General features: G+C 35.2%; 1 protein-coding gene across 1 annotated transcript; it reads right to left on the reverse strand.

Annotated features, from left to right (window-relative positions):
* Nucleotides 1-7,024: 7,024 nt before the first annotated feature.
* On the reverse strand, nt 7,025-18,929 carry LOC102807491 (uncharacterized). Its single transcript, XM_006820181.3, has 2 exons — nt 18,808-18,929; nt 7,025-12,636 (listed from the first exon to the last, which is right to left on the reverse strand). The coding sequence occupies exon 2, from the start codon at nt 12,599-12,601 to the stop codon at nt 11,027-11,029; it is 1,575 nt and encodes a 524-aa protein (XP_006820244.1). The 5' UTR covers nt 12,602-12,636; nt 18,808-18,929; the 3' UTR covers nt 7,025-11,026.
* Between the last annotated feature and the right edge of the window lie 1,735 nt (nt 18,930-20,664).

Genomic DNA, 20,664 nt, shown 5'->3' on the forward strand with positions numbered 1-20,664 from the left:
TGTAATGGTCAGTCAACAACTAGACAGTATAGTTGGCTTACTATGTGATAGTCAGACATCAAATAGACAGCATAGTTGGCTCATACATGTGATGGTCAGTCATCAAAGACAACATACTGTAAAACATGTCTTTTTCACGAGTATGTTTTTTTTCGCGAATTTTAGTGAGAACTGATTCGCTAATTCAAGATGTCGCTAATGACTTTTTTATAAATTCAAAATGGCCGCCAAACAAAGAAATTATCAATGTCGAAAGAGATTCGCAAAATCAACATTTCGCTATTATGTCATTTTACCTCAATTCGCTAAAATTGCATGTCATTTTTTCAACACGTTTTACAGTAGTTGGCTCATACATGTGATGGTTCAGTCATCAGAGACAGCATAGTTGACTTACACATGTGATGGTCAGTCATCAAAGACAACATAGTTGGCTTACTATGTTATGGTCAGTTATCAAATAGACAACATAGTTGGCTTACTATGTGATGGTTCAGTCATCAAATAGACAACATAGTTGGCTCATACATGTGATGGTCAGTCATCAAAGACATTATAGTTGGCTCATACATGTGTGGGTCAGTCATCAAATAGACAGCATAGTTGGCTCATACATGTGATGGTCAGTTATCAAATAGACAACATAGTTGGCTCATACATGTGATGGCCAGTCATCAAATAGACAGCATAGTTGGCTCATACATGTGATGGTCAGTTATCAAATAGACAACATACTAGTAGTTGGCTTACTATGTGATGGTTCAGTCATCAAATAGACAACATAGTTGGCTAACTATGTGATGGTTCAGTTATCAAATAGACAACATAGTTGGCTTACTATGTGATGGTTCAGTCATCAAATAGACAACATAGTTGGCTTACTATGTGATGGTTCAGTCATCAAATAGACAACATAGTTGGCTTACTATGTGATGGTTCAATCATCAAATAGACAACATAGTTGGCTTACTATGTGATGGTCAGTCATCAAATAGACAACATAGTTGGCTTACTATGTGATGGTTCAGTCATCAAATAGACAACATAGTTGGCTTACTATGTGATGGTCAGACATCAAATAGACAGCATAGTTGGCTCATACATGTGATGGTCAGTCACCAAAGACAACATAGTTGGCTTACAATGTGATGGTCAGTCATCAAATAGACAACATAGTTGGCTCATACATGTGATGGTCAGTCATCAAAGACAACATAGTTGGCTTACAATGTGACGGTCACTCATCAAATAGACAGCATAGTTGGCTTACATATGTAATGGTCAGTCAACAACTAGACAGTATAGTTGGCTTACTATGTGATGGTTCAGTCATCAACTAGACAACATAGTTGGCTTACTATGTCATGGTTCAGTTATCAAATAGACAACATAGTTAGCTTACTATGTGATGGTTCAGTCATCAAATAGACAACATAGTTGGCTTACTATGTGATGGTTCAGTTATCAAATAGACAACATAGTTGGCTCATACATGTGATGGTCAGTCATCAAAGACAACATAGTTGGCCCATACATGTGATGGTCAGTCATCAAATACAACATAGTTGGCTCATACATATGATGGTCAGTTTTCAAACAAACAACATAGTTGGCTCATACATGTGATGGTCAGTCATCAAAGACAACATAGTTGGCCATACATGTGATGGTCAGTCATCAAAGACAACATACTGTAAAACATGTCTTTTTCACGAGCATGTTTTTTTCGCGAATTTAGTGAGAACTGATTCGCTAATTCAATATGTCGCTAATGACTTTATTATAAATTCAAAATGGCCGCCAAACAAAGAAATTATCAATGTCGAAAGAGATTCGCAAAATCAACATTTCGATATTATGTCATTTTACCTCAATTCGCTAAAATTGCATGTCACTTTTTCAACACGTTTTACAGTAGTTGGCTCATACATGTGATGGTTCAGTCATCAGAGACAGCATAGTTGACTTACACATGTGATGGTCAGTCATCAAAGACAACATAGTTGGCTTACTATGTGATGGTCAGTTATCAAATAGACAACATAGTTGGCTTACTATGTGATGGTTCAGTCATCAAATAGACAACATAGTTGACTTACACATGTGATGGTCAGTCATCGAAGACAACATAGTTGGCTTACTATGTGATGGTCAGTTATCAAATAGACAACATAGTTGGCTCATACATGTGATGGTCAGTCATCAAAGACAACATAGTTGGCTTACAATGTGATGGTCACTCGTCAAATAGACAACATAGTTGGCTTACACATGTAATGGTCAGACAACAACTAGACAGTATAGTTGGCTTACTATGTGATGGTTCAGTTATCAAATAGACAACATAGTTGGTTTACTATGTGATGGTTCAGTCATCAACTAGACAACATAGTTGGCTTACTATGTGATGGTCAGTCATCAAATAGACAGCATAGTTGGCTCATACATGTGATGGTTCAGTCATCAAATAGACAACATAGTTGGCTTACTATGTGATGGTTCAGTCATCAAATAGACAACATAGTTGGCTTACTATGTGATGGTTCAGTCATCAACTAGACAACATAGTTGGCTTACTATGTGATGGTCAGTCATCAAATAGACAACATAGTTGGCTTACTATGTGATGGTCAGACATCAAATAGACAGCATAGTTGGCTCATACATGTGATGGTCAGTTATCAAATAGACAACATAGTTGGCTCATACATGTGATGGTCAGTTATCAAATAGACAGCATAGTTGGCTTACATATGTAATGGTCAGTCAACAACTAGACAGTTTAGTTGGCTTACTATGTGATGGTTCAGTCATCAACTAGACAACATAGTTGGCTTACTATGTGATGGTTCAGTTATCAAATAGACAACATAGTTGGCTTACTGTGTGATGGTTCAGTCATCAAATAGACAACATAGTTGGCTTACTATGTGATGGTCAGTCATCAAATAGACAACATAGTTGGCTTACTATGTGATGGTTCAGTCATCAAATAGACAACATAGTTGGCTTACTATGTGATGGTCAGACATCAAATAGACAGCATAGTTGGCTCATACATGTGATGGTCAGTTATCAAAGACAACATAATTGGCTTACAATGTGATGGTCAGTCATCAAATAGACAACATAGTTGGCTCATACATGTGATGGTCAGTCATCAAAGACAACATAGTTGGCTTACAATGTGATGGTCACTCATCAAATAGACAGCATAGTTGGCTTACATATGTAATGGTCAGTCAACAACTAGACAGTATAGTTGGCTTACTATGTGATGGTTCAGTCATCAACTAGACAACATAGTTAGCTTACTATGTGATGGTTCAGTTATCAAATAGACAACATAGTTGGCTTACTATGTGATGGTTCAGTCATCAAATAGACAACATAGTTGGCTTACTATGTGATGGTTCAGTTATCAAATAGACAACATAGTTGGCTCATACATGTGATGGTCAGTCATCAAAGACAACATAGTTGGCTTACAATGTGATGGTCACTCATCAAATAGACAGCATAGTTGGCTTACTATGTGATGGTTCAGTTATCAAATAGACAGCATAGTTGGCTCATACATGTGATGGTCAGTCATCAAAGACAACATAGTTGGCTTACAATGTGATGGTCAGTCATCAAATAGACAACATAGTTGGCTTACATACATGATGGTTCAGTTACCAAATAGACAACATAATTGGCTCATACATGTGATGGTCAGTCATTAAAGACAACATAGTTGGCTCATACATGTGATGGTCAGTCATCAAAGACAACATAGTTGGCCATACATGTGATGGTCAGTCATCAAAGAAAACATGGTTGGCTCATACATGTGATGGTCAGACATCAATGACAACATAGTTGGCCATACATGTGATGGTCAGTCATCAAAGAAAACCTGGTTGGCTCATACATGTGATGGTCAGTCATCAAAGACAACATAGTTGGCCCATACATGTGATGCTCAGTCATCAAAGACAACATAGTTGGCTCATACATGTGATGGTCAGTCATCAAAGACAACATAGTTGGCTCATACATGTGATGGTCAGTCATCAAAGACAACATAGTTGGCCCATACATGTGATGGTCAGTCATCAAAGACAACATAGTTGGCTCATACATGTGATGGCCAGCCATTAAATACAGTATAGTTGGCTCATACATGTGATAGTCAGTCATCAAAGACAACAAAGTTGGCCCATACATGTGATGGTCAGTCATCAAAGACAACATAGTTGGCCCATACATGTGAAGGTCAGTCATCAAAGACAACATAGTTGGCTCATACATGTGATGGTCAGTCATCAAAGACAGCATAGTTGGCTTACACATGTGATGGTCAGTCATCAAAGACAACATAGTTGGCACATACATGTGATGGTCAGTCATCAAAACCAACATAGTTGGCTCATACATGTGATGGTTCAGTCATCAAAGACAACATAGCTGGCTCATACATGTCATGGTCAGTCATCAAAGACAACATAGTTGTCTCATACATGTGATGGTCAGTCATCAAAGACAACATAGTTGGCTCATACATGTGATGGTTCAGTCATCAAAGACAACATAGTTGGCTCATACATGTGATGGTCAGTGATCAAAGACAACATAGTTGGCCCATACATGTGATGGTCAGTCATCAAAGACAACATAGTTGGCTCATACATGTGATGGTCAGTCATCAAAGACAACATAGTTGGCTCATACATGTGATGGTTCAGTCATCAAAGACAACATAGTTGGCTCATACATGTGATGGTCAGTGATCAAAGACAACATAGTTGGCTCATACATGTGATGGTCAGTCATCAAAGACAACATAGTTGGCTCATACATGTGATGGTTCAGTCATCAAAGACAACATAGTTGGCTCATACATGTGATGGTCAGTGATCAAAGACAACATATTTGGCCCATACATGTGATGGTCAGTCATCAAAGACAACATAGTTGGCTCATACATGTGATGGTCAGTCATCAAAGACAACATAGTTGGCTCATACATGTGATGGTTCAGTCATCAAAGACAACATAGTTGGCTCATACATGTGATGGTCAGTGATCAAAGACAACATAGTTGGCTCATACATGTGATGGTTCAGTCATCAAAGACAACATAGTTGGCTCATACATGTGATGGTTCAGTCATCAAAGACAAAATAGTTGGCTCATACATGCGATGGTCAGTCATCAAAGACAACATAGTTGGCTCATACATGTGATGGTCAGTGATTAAAGACAGCATAGTTGGCTCATACATGTGATGGTCAGTTATCAAAGACAACATAGTTGGCTCATACATGTGATGGTCAGTCATCAAATACAACATAGTTGGCTCATACATGTGATGGTTCAGTCATCAAAGACAACATAGTTGGCTCATACATGTGATGGTCAGTCATCAAAGACAGCATAGTTGGCTCATACATGTGATGGTCAGTCATCAAAGACAACATAGTTGGCTCATACATGTGATGGTTCAGTCATCAAAGACAACATAGTTGGCTCATACATGTGATGGTTCAGTCATCAAAGACAACATAGTTGGCTCATACATGTGATGGTCAGTGATCAAAGACAACATAGTTGGCTCATACATGTGATGGTCAGTGATCAAAGACAGCATAGTTGGCCCATACATGTCATGGTTCAGTCATCAAAAACAACATAGTTGGCTCATACATGTGATGGTCAGTCATCAAAGATAGCATAGTTGGCCCATACATGTGATGGTTCAGTCATCAAAGACAACATAGTTGGCTCATACATGTGATGGTTCAGTCATCAAAGACAACATAGTTGGCTCATACATGTGATGGTTCAGTGATCAAAGACAGCATAGTTGGCTTACTATGTGATGGTCAGTCATTAGAGAAAACATAGTTGGCTCATACATGCGATGGTCAGTCATCAAAGACAACATAGTTGGCTCATACATGTGATGGTCAGTGATCAACGACAACATAGTTGGCTCATACATGTGATGGTTCAGTCATCAAAGACAACATAGTTGGCTCATACATGTGATGGTCAGTGATCAAAGACAACATAGTTGGCTCATACATGTGATGGTTCAGACATCAAAGACAACATAGTTGGCTCATACATGTGATGGTTCAGTCATCAAAGACAGCATAGTTGGCCTATACATGTGATGGTCAGTCATCAAAGACAACATAGTTGGCTCATACATGATTATCAGTCATCAAAAAGACAATATAATGGGATCACAAATTGCGTAATCAAATATGCTGTAAACCGCTTTAGACTTTTTTGTGCATAGGATTTCATATATATATTCATAAAACATTTATCTTGAAAGAGCTTCATTCAAATCCAAAGAAGATATTTTCATTGGTAATGCACATTACCCATGAGTAATGTGAAAGACATATCCCATAATAAAATGCTTGAAATTATTGTGATTCGTTCACTGCAACAAATTTAAGAGAATGCCAGTACAAGTCGTATCATTTTCATGCGACACACAAGTTAAATTAAATGAAAGAAATCTTAGAAATAACTCCCATGTGCTTGAGAGTATTGGAGACATTAAAATTAATTCAAAATACACAGACTATCTATGTATGACGTTTCATTGAAATGTGATTAAAACCAAAAAATTATGAATTAATATGCAAATTAGGTAATTAATATGATCTGATTTTAACCCAAAACTGAGCAGATCTGTGCATTGTTCTAGAGCATCTATTTACCAAGTTTCATTGAAAATGATTAGTACTTAAAATGTCAAAAGCTAAAAATTGATTAATTATTCAAATTAGGTAATTAATACAACCTATCAGGTCTGTGCATTGTCCCAAGACATCACGTACTGAATTTCCTTGAAATGTGATAAGTACGTGAGATATCAGTGGAAAATCCGAAAATTGTCCAACTAAACATTATGCAAATAAGGTAATTATTATGCATGGATTTTTACACAAAACTAATCAAATCTGTGCATTAGCCCAGAGCATCTATGCGTCAAGTTTCATAAAAAACCAATGTACAGTTCTTGTGATCTTATATAGAGTTGCGTTTTAATTGGAGTTTAATTAAACTCAATTACAATGCAATACACTGTAGAATTGCGTTTTAAGTTTAAATTAAAGTTGAATATCCTGTGACTGAGCATAGAAATGTTTGCAAAGCTTAGTATAGGTATAGTACAGTTATATTAATATAAATTGAACCATACCTTCCCCCTTTACTAAACCTAAGCTTCGCAAACTTGACTTAAATTTGATGAAATATTAATATACAAGTCAGTGGTGTAAAGTTAAATTGAAGTTGTCACAATGTTGTTACCAGACAGGCTAACTGCAAAGACTCACATTGTGTTCTTTGCACGCAGAAGTCAAAAAGCAAGCTAGTGTCAAGAAAAAGGTTAAAGGGTGACTGACGAACATGGGCCATATTAATCTGCTAAGGCTTATGGTTGGTCAAGTTGTTTTCAATTGCCATTTGAAATTTATAAATATTTTATATAAAATAAAATCACGCCTTCATGAAAACTGGTATATTCACTTTGACTCAATTAAATACAAACACTATTGAATGCCATTAATGTTGTTTATCAATGCTACAAAATAATAGCAACATTACACATCAAGTCAGAACTGCCACCTATAAATATGGCATATTTATGATATATTTGCCAGCAATGAACATATAAATAAAATCAAGCTAAATAAAAACACAGAAGAAAACAGAGCAAATCAAGGGTCTTTGTTATTACACACAAATATTGTGTGAATATTATTATGCATTATAATTAAATTTCTATGTATAATGTTCAACAGTGCTGTATGTTTATAAATCACAAGATATCATATTTGCTGCTAGAAGTGCTTACGTAAATACACTGATGTTCACAACCACAGTAATTAGTTTTAAAACCAATTTAATTTCCAAAAATGTTCCTTTCTTGCGCTTGACACAAAGTTAGGTAGCTGTAAGTAATTAACTTTATAAAAGATGGTGCAGTGAACATCAGTGTAACAAACAGTGACATATAAGCTTTCCAGTTTATACACTGTACCACAGTCCCTCTATATAGAAGGACTGTGATCGTACATTGATGCTGCTGTTACAGCAAATACAACAGTGTAAACGATTCTTAGTATCTCAAATACAAGCATGTATGAATTTGGAACGTTTTCATTCTGTATCCCACATTGCATCATGGGAAACATTCAACAGAGAAGCCAATTGGAAATAAACTTTGAAAATGTAATTCATGTTGCATTTCATCAGCTATAACAAATAGAATGGCAGACATGACTCTACTTTGCAGGGATTGAACTTGAGTTAACGGGACTCAACTTTTTTTTAAATTACTTAACATACTGTACATGTTCTATCAGTAGTGAATATGCTTACTTTTATATTACAAAGATATTTCTATGTTTAAAATAAGACATACACATACATCAAATGCGCTTAATAGAGAAAATGTGGTATTGGCTATAGGAATAGCAAAGGACACCTGCAAACTAATTGGAAATCAAGGTAATTGCCTTTAATGCCTCTGAAGTTCAAGGTCTACACTTGTATTAAGCTGATGAATATCTTTCCTGTGTCTTTTTGCAGTTCATATTAAGAATACAGAATGTGTTCAAATGTGTAATTGCCACTGATCGCCATGTTGTATTTGAAATAAAAAGTTTTGGATGAAGTTTTATTTCCCTTCAAACTCATGGAGAAAAACATTTACTGAAAAAGGGAAATTTTCGATAAAATATGTAATATATATTCAATAAAACATCAATATTTGAAAGATATGAAAAGTTTTCAACAACAAAAATCTTCATAATTTGTAGTTGTTCTGACCAGTTTAAAATAGCATGCAAACCATTTTACACCATGCATAATTTAACAGTAGCATGAGGTAGAATAATAACATTTGCAAACACTAAAACAGACATAAGTTTGTTATTTATACAAATTGAGCTAAAAATATTCCCATGTTTTTTTTTGCCAAGGACTTTTGTTAACAATCTTCAGCTTTTGATCATAACTTGTAAATAATATTAAATTCTGTCTGTTTGCTCCAATAGCATAATGATTGTTGTTTTTAAATTACAGACAGATTTTTAAAAATCCTCTAATTTAAGGATTTCAGCAACACATGAATGTTTGCAGCACACGAATCACTGCATATATTGGAGAATGGCAAAACAACAATCTCTCAAGACAAAATAACTGAAGACATTTGTTCAAACATGGCTGGACTATTTCCACCAATGAGATATCAGAATTCATGATCTGTATTGCCCATACACATTGTGAGAATCTTGTTTCTATTGTTTAAATTGCAACCAGTCTTGTGTGTCCAGCTAAAAATTGTATTTGTTTGATAATATAATTAACAAGTCACCCAGGTTACCTGATGATGGGTTATCATGACCTATGTCACTCATTGGTCAAGATGGCAGCACATGATGGGTATCAATGACCTATGTCACTCATTGGTCAAGATGGCATCACATGATGGGTATCAATGACCTATGTCACTCATGGTCAAGATGGCATCACATGATGTCACATATTGGTCAAGATGGCATCACATGTCATATTGGTCAAGATGGCATCACATGATGGGTATCAATGACCTATGTCACTCATTGGTCAAGATGGCATCACATGATGGGTATCAATGACCTATGTCACTCATTGGTCAACATGGCATCATATGATGGGTATCAATGACCTATGTCACTCATTGGTCCAGATGGCATCACACGATGAATGGGTATCAATGACCTATGTCACTCATTGGTCCAGATGGCATCACATGATGGGTATCAATGACCTACGTCACTTATTGACCAAGAATGCATCAAATGATGGGTATCAATACTGTAATGTTGCTTATTAATTGGTCAAGCTGTCATCACATGATGGGTATATCTGAAACTGTGTACCATGTACTCATTGATCAATATGACATCACATGATACATGTACGTATATCTGTGAAACTGTGTCATTTACTCATTGATCAATATATCACTTGATGAGTCTATCTGTTAAAAACTGTGTGTCATGTACTTAATGGCATCACATGATGGTAGAATTGCATTCTTGAGAAGATAACATTACTAGTATTTTGTCTTTGTTTCCAGCAGTGATCATCTTATTACCAGTGAATCCTTCATTTGTTTCAGACATAATTACGGTTAATAAAACAAACATTATCCACTTACTTAAAGTATACTTACAGTGTCAATTTGAGCTGTTTTTTTTAGAAACCAAAAAATAACTTAACTTTGTTCAAATTCAAGAGCTCTGAATTTAAAATGTGCATAGCACTTAAAATATAAAATGTTTGATTTATGCATCCTCAAACACAAAGCTGCATACTGTACAATTAAAATGAACTTGAAACATGATTTCTCCTTTTCATTCTATTCACATATTTCCATTGTTCATTCTGGCTATGAGTGATACTGAAAACCAGTCACTGAATTCAGTTTGAATGAGAAGTCACTGACAATAATTTCAAAGGAATTGTGCCCATGCAATGACATCCAGTTTTAAGTCGTTGTCTCTTGGCAGCATTTACAATGCTTGTCACAAATGCACTCCCACACGATAGAATATACACTTACAGAAGCATGTTTTACCAGATTCAAAGACATTCAAATTAGTTGGCAGATGATACACTTTACACTGTTCTCATGATAACTTTAATGCTTTATCTCTTCTGAGATTTAACATCCCAAAATGCCAGCGAGAAACATATGATGAGATTTGATCATTTACATCTGGTGAGATTCCATTTCTGCTACATTGTTACTGGAGCCTGCTTATATTCTATTATTTTTGCAGCCAGAAGATGAACACTCAATAAATATTGCACTTACAATTTAACTACATTATACAAAATTACACACCCACTGACACCCACTGACACCCACTGGTGAGTCAGCTTTCTTTCATTTGTTGGTAAACTTCAGACAAGTAATTTAAAATGAAAGCAGGCAATTGTGACAAGCATTTTCCCAATAATTTTAAAATTTATGCTGCCCTCTGGCAATGTGAGATGCAAATTCATATTTATCATAGCATTCCAACGCACAGATGTTACACTGAAAAGGTGATTTGAGACCATGACATCCCATATGTATGGTGTACATGACATTATCTGGGAAGATGATATGACAATGACTACATCGCCACACGTCATCTTGTGTTGAGCTATCACATAACATATTACTTTTCCATTGGCTGTTTGATGATGACATTCCAAGTGGCTTGGGTGACTGACCGGTTTTAGCTCGGAGCACAGCTTTTGCATTATTAGTAACTAATTTGAGTAACAGACTACTACAAGCATTTCCTGACTCTCGCCGTGGAGCTGAAAGGACATTCCAGGAACCTCGCTTATCTGGCTCCTCAATGAGTACATCCGGACTGGTAGATATAGGTCGACTTGGCATATTAACCTCTTCAACATCAGTGGGAGAGTTTGAAAGGCTGCTCCGTGATGATACATGGCCACTGTCCATTGAAAGTATGGCTGAAATTGCAGATGGTTGTCCACTTGATGTTGTAATGTTACTCGGTGAGCTATGTTCATCAGCTGACAGAGAAACTGACGTAGTTTGTAATGACATAACGTTAGATATCATAGGCGTAGCTATAACTGGGTCTACGGAGTCAATGCTTTTTTCTGCTGTTTGTAAATCATGCAGGCTTGACTTGACTGCATCATTAATATATTCATCTACTGTTGGAAAATTCTCCACAACTGGTCTCGCTTCCTTTCCATCTTCCTCTGGCAGGGTGTTAGTCAACTGTAAAACTGTTACTCTGTGTTTTTCACACTGTAAGTGCATGTCATATAGGGATGCGCTTGAAGTGGTAAACCTGCATGGCTCACATGTGTACACAGTCCCGCTGAGTTGACCCATTCCATTATTACCATTATGGTGGTTGCGTATGTGTGATGCCAATGCACCGGTACTGTAGAATTCGTCCCCACAGTGGAGGCATGTATTAGCATTTCGATGGCTTTTCATGTGATTTGCCAGACTTTGGTGACTTGAGAACACAGTGTTACATACACTACACTTGGTTTGCTTGGATCTACCTGACAAATGTTTGATTCTTATATGTGCTTGTAAATGGTCCTTTCTGTATGTTGAATGTGTACAGAATGCACATTTAAATGGTTTTATACCGCTATGTAAAATAGCATGTCGTTTGAGGGTCTGCTTCTTAGAAAACACTCTCTGACAGATATGGCATTTAAAATCTTTGCTTCCACCATAGTTGTGAGGAAAACTATTTGCAGCATGTTCATCCAAATGCTTTGAAAGCAGCATTTCATCATCAAATGGTAGATCGCAGACATAACAGCGAGTTGGTTCAGATCTAGTAATACTTGTACCTTCAACATTTCCCAACATGGCTACGTCTACTGGTTCTTCTTTTATTCGAACATCTGTATCTGTGTATGTACTTTGTTTCTCATATGATGCATCACTTGACACTTTTCCATCATCGGCATCTTTCATGTTTTGATCGTCTTCTCTTTGTTTTGAACTGACAGTCAAATCCTCACATACTACTTCAGCGGCCATTACTGCAATGGTAACTTCCAAAACAAAGATCAAGCCTGGAAAAAGGAAGTAAATGTTAATTTATGGATTTTATCAACGATAGTAAAAAAGCTATACATGTAGTGTCAGGTTATCTACAGTTCTTTAATTCTTAACAGAATTGCAACTTCACTAATAATGCTACCCAGTGGAGGGAACGCATGACGATTCATATCATCTGGATTACGCATAGCTTCTCTACGATTTACGCTCCGTATATTTTAAGCAAAGCTTGGACCCCCCAATACATTTTGCTGGAGTCGCCAGTGATGCTACCCATGATTTCCACCCAAATTTTCACATGTATATGTATCCTTTTCACCATTAAACTTTTACACCAAAATTTGTCTGTACTTTTTTCTTATATTCTTCAAATATTTCTGAATATGAACCCTAAATTTTGGAGCAAACAGAATTTTTTTTAGTAATTTTTATTTTTTTTACTCAAAAAATTCGGCTATTTTTGTCCCAATTTTCTGAAGAAAAGTTCAGATTATAATCTATTTTATTTTTTTGTGATTATCTACTGGTACTATGACACATACACCACTACGGAAACGCACTCTGTTTTTGATTGGTTATAGATTTAAAAGTATTTTGTCACAAGAGTATAACAGTCATTGAAAATGACACAGTCCGTTAAATTTTTGTTCTCTTTGTGCTTGTCATATTAAAGTGGACGGGTTGTCGCTAGTGTGTCCTTGAAACTTGAGTCCCAAGTAGCGTATATTACAGATTGTTTATTTGCAGCAAATTCGAACACGTGTTGTGTGACGACCCCACCTGTTTAAGACATAGCAAAGAAAAACGTAGATCCCAAGTGAAAGCAGGTCCAAGTTATCACATTTTAAACAAACAAGATGGCCACCGGTCAGCCATATTTGATCAAATTGCGAATTGAATTGACATGTACATGTATCCATTTATGACATACTAAATATATATGAAAATGATACATGGGTGACAGGTATATAGTAATATGGCAACAAATAAAAACAGCCATTATTCAGGCATCTTTGATCTGATTACGAAACAAAGTGACATGTATGTGCCAAATACAAGTGAAAATGGTACATAAATGGCCAAAAATTCAGATGGCTGTCAATCAGCCATACTTGATCCGATTTTGAAACAAATTGACATGGACATGTATCCTAACATGAAATAAGGTACAAAATGTATGTGCCAAATTTGAATAAAAACTGAAAAAGCATGTCCCAAGATACCACATTTAAAAAAACAACAAGATGCCTGCCAGTTGGCCATCTTTGATCCAATTGCGAAAGAAATTGTCATGAACATGTATCCTAACATGTATAATCTATGTACCAAGTTTGAATGAAAACTGACAAAGCATGTCCAAAATACAACATTTTCAAAAACAAGATGGCTGCCAGTCGGCCATTTTGAATCGAATCGTTAAACCTCTGCATGTGCATATGTCCCACATAAAGTACTAGGCACATACAAATAATGAACAGAATTGGTCCAAAGGATTCTGAAATATGACTCCGGACGGACGCACGGACAGACAGACAGACGCATGGAGACCGAATTATAACACACACTATAACACACTATAACTATAAGAATTGTCATCCAAGTAATAAACATGGTCAGTGAAATAGCCTCTGAAAATCTCTGAAAAGTTAGTGAGGACTACTCTATTAAAAAACGTCATTCTGCTAATGTTTAGTCTGCATATTTTTTAGCTATAATTAACATCACTGTAATATTTTACAGGAGAATGTATCAAATACGATTGAAATTTCATAATTTCATTTCAAGAATGTATCAGAAGAAACATAATGAGGACATAAATTTGTTGTTTGTGGTAAAATGCTGTTCAAATATCTGTGATGTTTTGGTAGGTCCTGGAGCTAGGAACTTTATTGGTTCTGGAGCTTATTTACATCATTTTTACACTGCATAGACGACGTGCATTTATTGAATTATTAGAAATGCAAATAAAAAAGTTGGTGTGCCATGACCAGAAACATGAATTTTTTGCCTTGGTATGTGCCGGTCATTTTTGTTGATGATAGTACACTAAGCAATCATCTAATTTTATTATTTTGATGATATGAATGATTTAGTTTTATGTTGGCAGGGAAACTATGAGTTTTATTGTTATTCCACATGTTTATGTGGCTTTAATTCAATAATTGAAATTAATAATGTTCTTTTAGAGTCACTGAGACACCTTGTGTGATTGAAGATATTGTCCTGCATTTTATAATTACCAGCAAAAGAATTATTTTTTAAATCAATTCCTACAACCTAGTTTTCTTTAATGAATCTTCAATAATGTGTTTTTTCCTTACAAAAAAATGTGATTAATAATGCATCTCACCGATGTACATGTAGAATAAATTATTCCAAAAGAATGAATCTGATCAGTGCTGTCTGTTAACTTGCATGTACCATAGTTCTACATGCAGTAGGCTGTAGCTTTACTGAGCACTAATTTGAATTAGGCCATGACTTGTCAGTAGAAGCAAAGAAAGCCTTGCAGATGTATACCACATTTGAGTTTAGACATTCCAGGACAAAGCTTATCTTAGTTATACATGTAATAAATTTCCCTTGATGCAAACTAACTCTGTATAGTAATCTGCTATTTCTCACTGTTGCATTTTTTCAGGAGGGCCATATCGCTGCATTTTGAGCGATCATACCACTTTGTGTGTTAACAGTTTTATTTTCGTGTTCAGGGGTGCCGAAACGTATCAGAGTAAACTGGTTATCGGTAAAAACTGAGGTGTGTTATTTTTGTCAAGTTTGACTCGACGTGTTATATGCATTGTTCATAACTATAGTCTACAGATTAGCTAAATTCTCCTGTAAATGTCATTTTTGAATTTCGGTGTGGTCATGGAGGTAATAAGAATTACCTATGTTTCGCAATAGTTGATCGGAATATGAATAGATCTTGTGTTATTTTGTGATAATCTTGTTGCTCCACAATGTTTACTCAGTACAATAAATGATAACCTAAACAAATGTTGCACGCATTACATTGTACTTCAAAAGAAAATGCCGCGTTGCCAGTCTGTTGTATTACTAGTCTGAGTACAAACTATCTCTCTACATGTAAGTATTTATATACTCGTATTCTCTATAGTTGAGTATTTTGCTGGGTTATTTTTTTCAAATAACAATTCTGTATCATTCCGAAATGAAAAAAAGAATTCTCTGAATGAACCCGAGATCATATTACAATTAACTCGTAGAATAAAAATGTTTTTGCTTATAAAGGAGGCGAAACAATTAGAGATATCAAAATGTGTCACACATTTTTAGTGTTTTTCTTTAATTATTTCACTGAGAGTCACTTTTTCAATTTATGTGTTTATCTAGAAACTTTTATGATGTTAATTGTGTGGTTATTTCATATAAATATGTCTGTGGTAGTTAAGAACATGCAACTTCAGTATGAACTATGCGCAAAAAAGAAACACCTACAGCTGAAACGGCCAGCTTTAAATAAAGCAGTTACCAAAAGGACCAGCAATCTGTTACCAGATGACAGCATGTATTTAAGAGGATTACCAAAATGTTCTTTTTATAGTCAGAATGGGGTTTTAAACCGATTTGAAAATACACAATTTGTAGCTTTCTGGCACACAGCAACTTGTGATTTACAATGAATATTTAGAGTTTACATCAACTATGAACTAGGACAAAAAACACACCACACGATTTCAGCTGTTGCCATGGTAGTACATGAACGTGAAGCTAACACCGGTTTATGACTAAAACCGGGCCCGGTATACAAAGTTCGCAAAAAACATTCAGACTTTAGAAGTCACTTCACTATATTACTAGCACATATTCTGCTGTTATAATTATTATTTCCCAGCATTTTGTGGTTGTATTTTCTATATTCTTTGATTGAACGCAGCATTTACCGGTACAGTTCATGCAAAGTTGTGTTGGAATTACGTTGATACTGTATGACACTGTATGATGATGGTTCTATTAGTTCCAATATGTAGGATTTTCACGTTAGTATATTCCAACTTCCAAAGATCACATTACCAGTTGTTAAATTTTTAAAATTGCTATCATCCTGCAGCTTTATTGAGGTTTGGAACTGTTATGTGATATATTTATTAGCATGCAATTTTATAAATTGCATATTTACGAAACATTACTGTAATTTAGAACAGCCGCACATGCAGCTTTGTTGGAAAATCATTCGTAAGTGTAAGTAAATGAAATTTTAACAAATAATCAAATAGAAATCCAAAACATTCAGAATTGCTGGAAAAATCATTGAAATTTGATGTTTAGTGCATAGTACCTATAATTCACAAAGTCCAGCCAATCAACTATTTCACATCATATTCCCAAGACCCCAATAAATCTTAACACATGATATCAGAGAGCAATTTTAAATCTTAAAACTATTTAAACTGAAATGAGATCTACTATTGACACAACAAACCCATTCCCTTAATTTCTATAAATATTTATAAATTTGAATGGCAGTTGAATCCAACCAACCAATCAACAAGCGTAGTTTAGTAATGATGTCATTAAGATTTTAACATGTTTCAATATTGTACCATCAGCCAATAGAGACCTCGTTTTCAGTTTAAATTTTGAAATATAAATACTTATGCAAAATGGGCTTGTTGTGCTCTAACTCATGATACTCACACAGAATTATTTTATCATATTTCTATAAATAGTACCGGTATTTACAGTTACTGTAGTTGCATGGTTTTAATTTTGCCTAAAAACTGACTGGTACGACTCAGCTCAAAAAAATAACCTGCTGTGCAAATTTATCACTAAAATTGTTAAGTATATTTTAATTTTTGAAAATGTATATTATAATTTGTGGTGTTCACAAAATGGTTTAGCATCATCAGCGAAATCTGTGTTAAAGTGGGCAAGTCATCACCAATGCAAGTAGCAGATGGTCAGGTGTGTTGTTGTTGTTTACAAACAAGTGTCATGACCTTTACATTTTAGCATGTGTTGTTATCATCGCTTGGAAGTGACTCTACAAAAAGAGACTATACTACTGTGCCTATTCTGTCACTCTATTGTAACTGTAGTTTTCGGTGAACTGTTTTTTTTTTAAAAGAAAGCAATGCATGCCTAACTTCTGTAATTTTACACTATCGAATCATTACAATGAATTCATTATTAGAAATGACGCAACATCTATGCATGATTTCTTTTACAGGACAGCTAGAACTATAAATGATGCACTATTTAATTTATATGAAACATACCTTCGTAGTTCGCTAAATCTCTGTAGTTGCATGGTCAATAGCGCACATCTAACATATCTTTTTAAAATTTAAATTGTTATAAACAGTTTATAAATATTTATGAAAAATAAATTTCCAGTTAAACAAAAAGCCGGGTGCATCTTCTTTTTTGTTGTTGTTATTTTTGTTTTGTTTCTTAGAATAGTATTTGACTATGTTCTATTTAAAATGAATAATGTCAATAAAGTTATTATTATTAATTATAATTAACTGATGCTTCAATTATAAAAATTGCCACTGAAATATTAATATTTCATGCAATCCTTATCTTCTGTATATAGTACATAAACAGTCACTTTAAAATTTGTAGAAAAAATCCCAAACCAACACTGAAATTACCTGTAAAGGGCCCCACTAGGCCGTATTTTATCCTTTATTTTAATTTCAGTGCGTACATTATGTCTACAGTGGTCATGAAATTACAATTTCTATTTCTGTTTATTTCCTAACAAATCAGTGACAGTGAAATATCAGTATCGCAATGATTCTTGAATGTAATTCTGCACTGAGATAAAATATCCTTATGTCTATAATCTAGAGAACGCAGATATAGAAAGCCTTCAGAAAACCCTGTTTGCCCCAGTATAGTCTCGCACCGTCTGTTTACCACCCGTTGTCGCCCCGTTCCCCTTTCGTGCGTACACATTCAATACGAGCATTCTCTAAAATTACTTGAACGACAAGTAATATAGGATGGAGTACGTATTAAAAATATCAAAATGTATAATAAAACTGCAGTTTGATCAGATGTATCAAGCACGAAGCAAAATAATCACGGAATGAACCCATTATGACCTTTCGCCGCAACTCTCGGCGTCCCTCATTTCCAAACATGACCGAGCGGGTTCACTTATTTCATTCGCGCTATAGTTATAAAAATAAAATTCAACACTAGTTTACCTTTGTTTTGATACTCGGTGAATGGACTTATTAGCGTGTTTGTCACTCTTTTTCCTCACCAAGTGAACATTAACAGCCTTTTCCTGTAACCTTCAAATAATAGACGACGAAACGAACGCAGGTAGGTTTACCAATGCATTGTGGGAAACATGGGTAAATGGGGTGTCGTTAGGGTTTTCACAGAAACGGTCCGGGCTTCTACGAACTGAATGGGGGCGCCACATCCGGGTCGCAATGCAAATATTCGCGGGAAATTCTAGAACTCGTAGAAAAGTTCTTGATATCAAATCTAAACAGGAAGGCCAGTGAAAATGAAACAAAATTGTACAGCTGAAATGGGTGACATCGTGAGTCAGTGACCCGGGTTTAGTGATAGTAGTCATGGTGACTCGATATCGTGATCTGGCTACGGGACTGACTATAAAAGACGTGGTATATGAATTGGATTAGCTTTGAGAAGGAGCAAAAACATTAACCACGTGACCGGACCCTAGCTTTTTACCCTCACCACAAGGGAGTTCGAGTCGAAGAGTAAGTTTCATCGTTGTCATTAATACCGAACATAAACGTCAGAATACCGGACGATTTTACGAGATACAAGAGTACGACATGTCACAAAAAATGTTAAAAATTAGCATTTTTCTATAGTGAGGTTATATATTCTGACAGATTAAAAAGAATGCACGGAGATATGGGATGAAAAAGTCAAATATTATTATTAATACGAATCTTAATATTGTGAAAACATTTCAACAAATGATATATAGAAAAACCACCTAATGAGTCATTAATATTTTTTACATTATTACATGTAACTGTATTGTAGTAGATTTTAGATATCTAACTTGTTATGTTTATTTTAACACCTTTATTACATTTTATAAACCAAAATAGATATGTAATTCATTCTATAAGGTTGTAATAAAGAATTGTCTTATCTTATAATTTTCAGGGGATAACAATCTTGAAGTCATTATATACACTGGGAGGGTCTATCATCCCCAGTAGCAAAAAAAACCTCAAGGTCACAATATTGCACACTGTGCAAAACAAGTAAGTTACTAAATTGACCCTGATTGGCTCAATTTTCAAAGGTCGTTTTTACCGAACATAATTTTATTTTAGTGTAAACAATACTAAATACACGTGTATATAAGCACATGGGAGTTGAGATATAATGTAAAATAGCTATGTGTCATTTTAACGAATTTGGCTCAATGCACAGTGACAAATTAACAGAATCTTAATTTAGCTAAAGTGCCAGCATTGTGATAATATGTTTTCTTTTCTTAAATTAGTGACATTATTGATAAGCTAAAAATCTCCGGGTAAAATCAAGCTAGCTAGAAAACGTTTTAAAACAAGCAGTGCCAGTGTGTCCTCGAAATTCTATATGCATGACTGCTCTGGCCAGCGGGATTTCTTCAGGGCGTAGTACTTCTTCGAGTCTCACCATACCTATCAATATATACCATTGCTAGCTATGAGTTTTAATTCAGTAACTCAATATCATAACCATGCAAGAGATTTTACATGTGATAAGACACGTTCTCCTTTAAAGTTCAAAAGCGATACATTTATGCTATATACACTGTCTTCAATCTGAATTCATTTTTTATTTTCCAAATTGTTTTTTTATTGCATATACTTGAGCTATCACAACTTATTGGCATACACGATTACAAAGACAATATATACCATTGTCGCTGTAAAAATGAAATTTTGATGAACGCGTTTTTACTTGTAGCGTAGTTGGAACTGATCCCATACGAAATACACATCCATTTCCATCGTTTTTGTCAGAAAAAAGTATACATGAATTTATTTCTGATATTCTGTCGCAATAAAGTGTCACTG

Source organism: Saccoglossus kowalevskii, chromosome 2, assembly GCF_978046115.1.
Source record: "Saccoglossus kowalevskii chromosome 2, keSacKowa6.1, whole genome shotgun sequence".
In the NCBI taxonomy this organism is placed as follows: domain Eukaryota; kingdom Metazoa; phylum Hemichordata; class Enteropneusta; family Harrimaniidae; genus Saccoglossus; species Saccoglossus kowalevskii.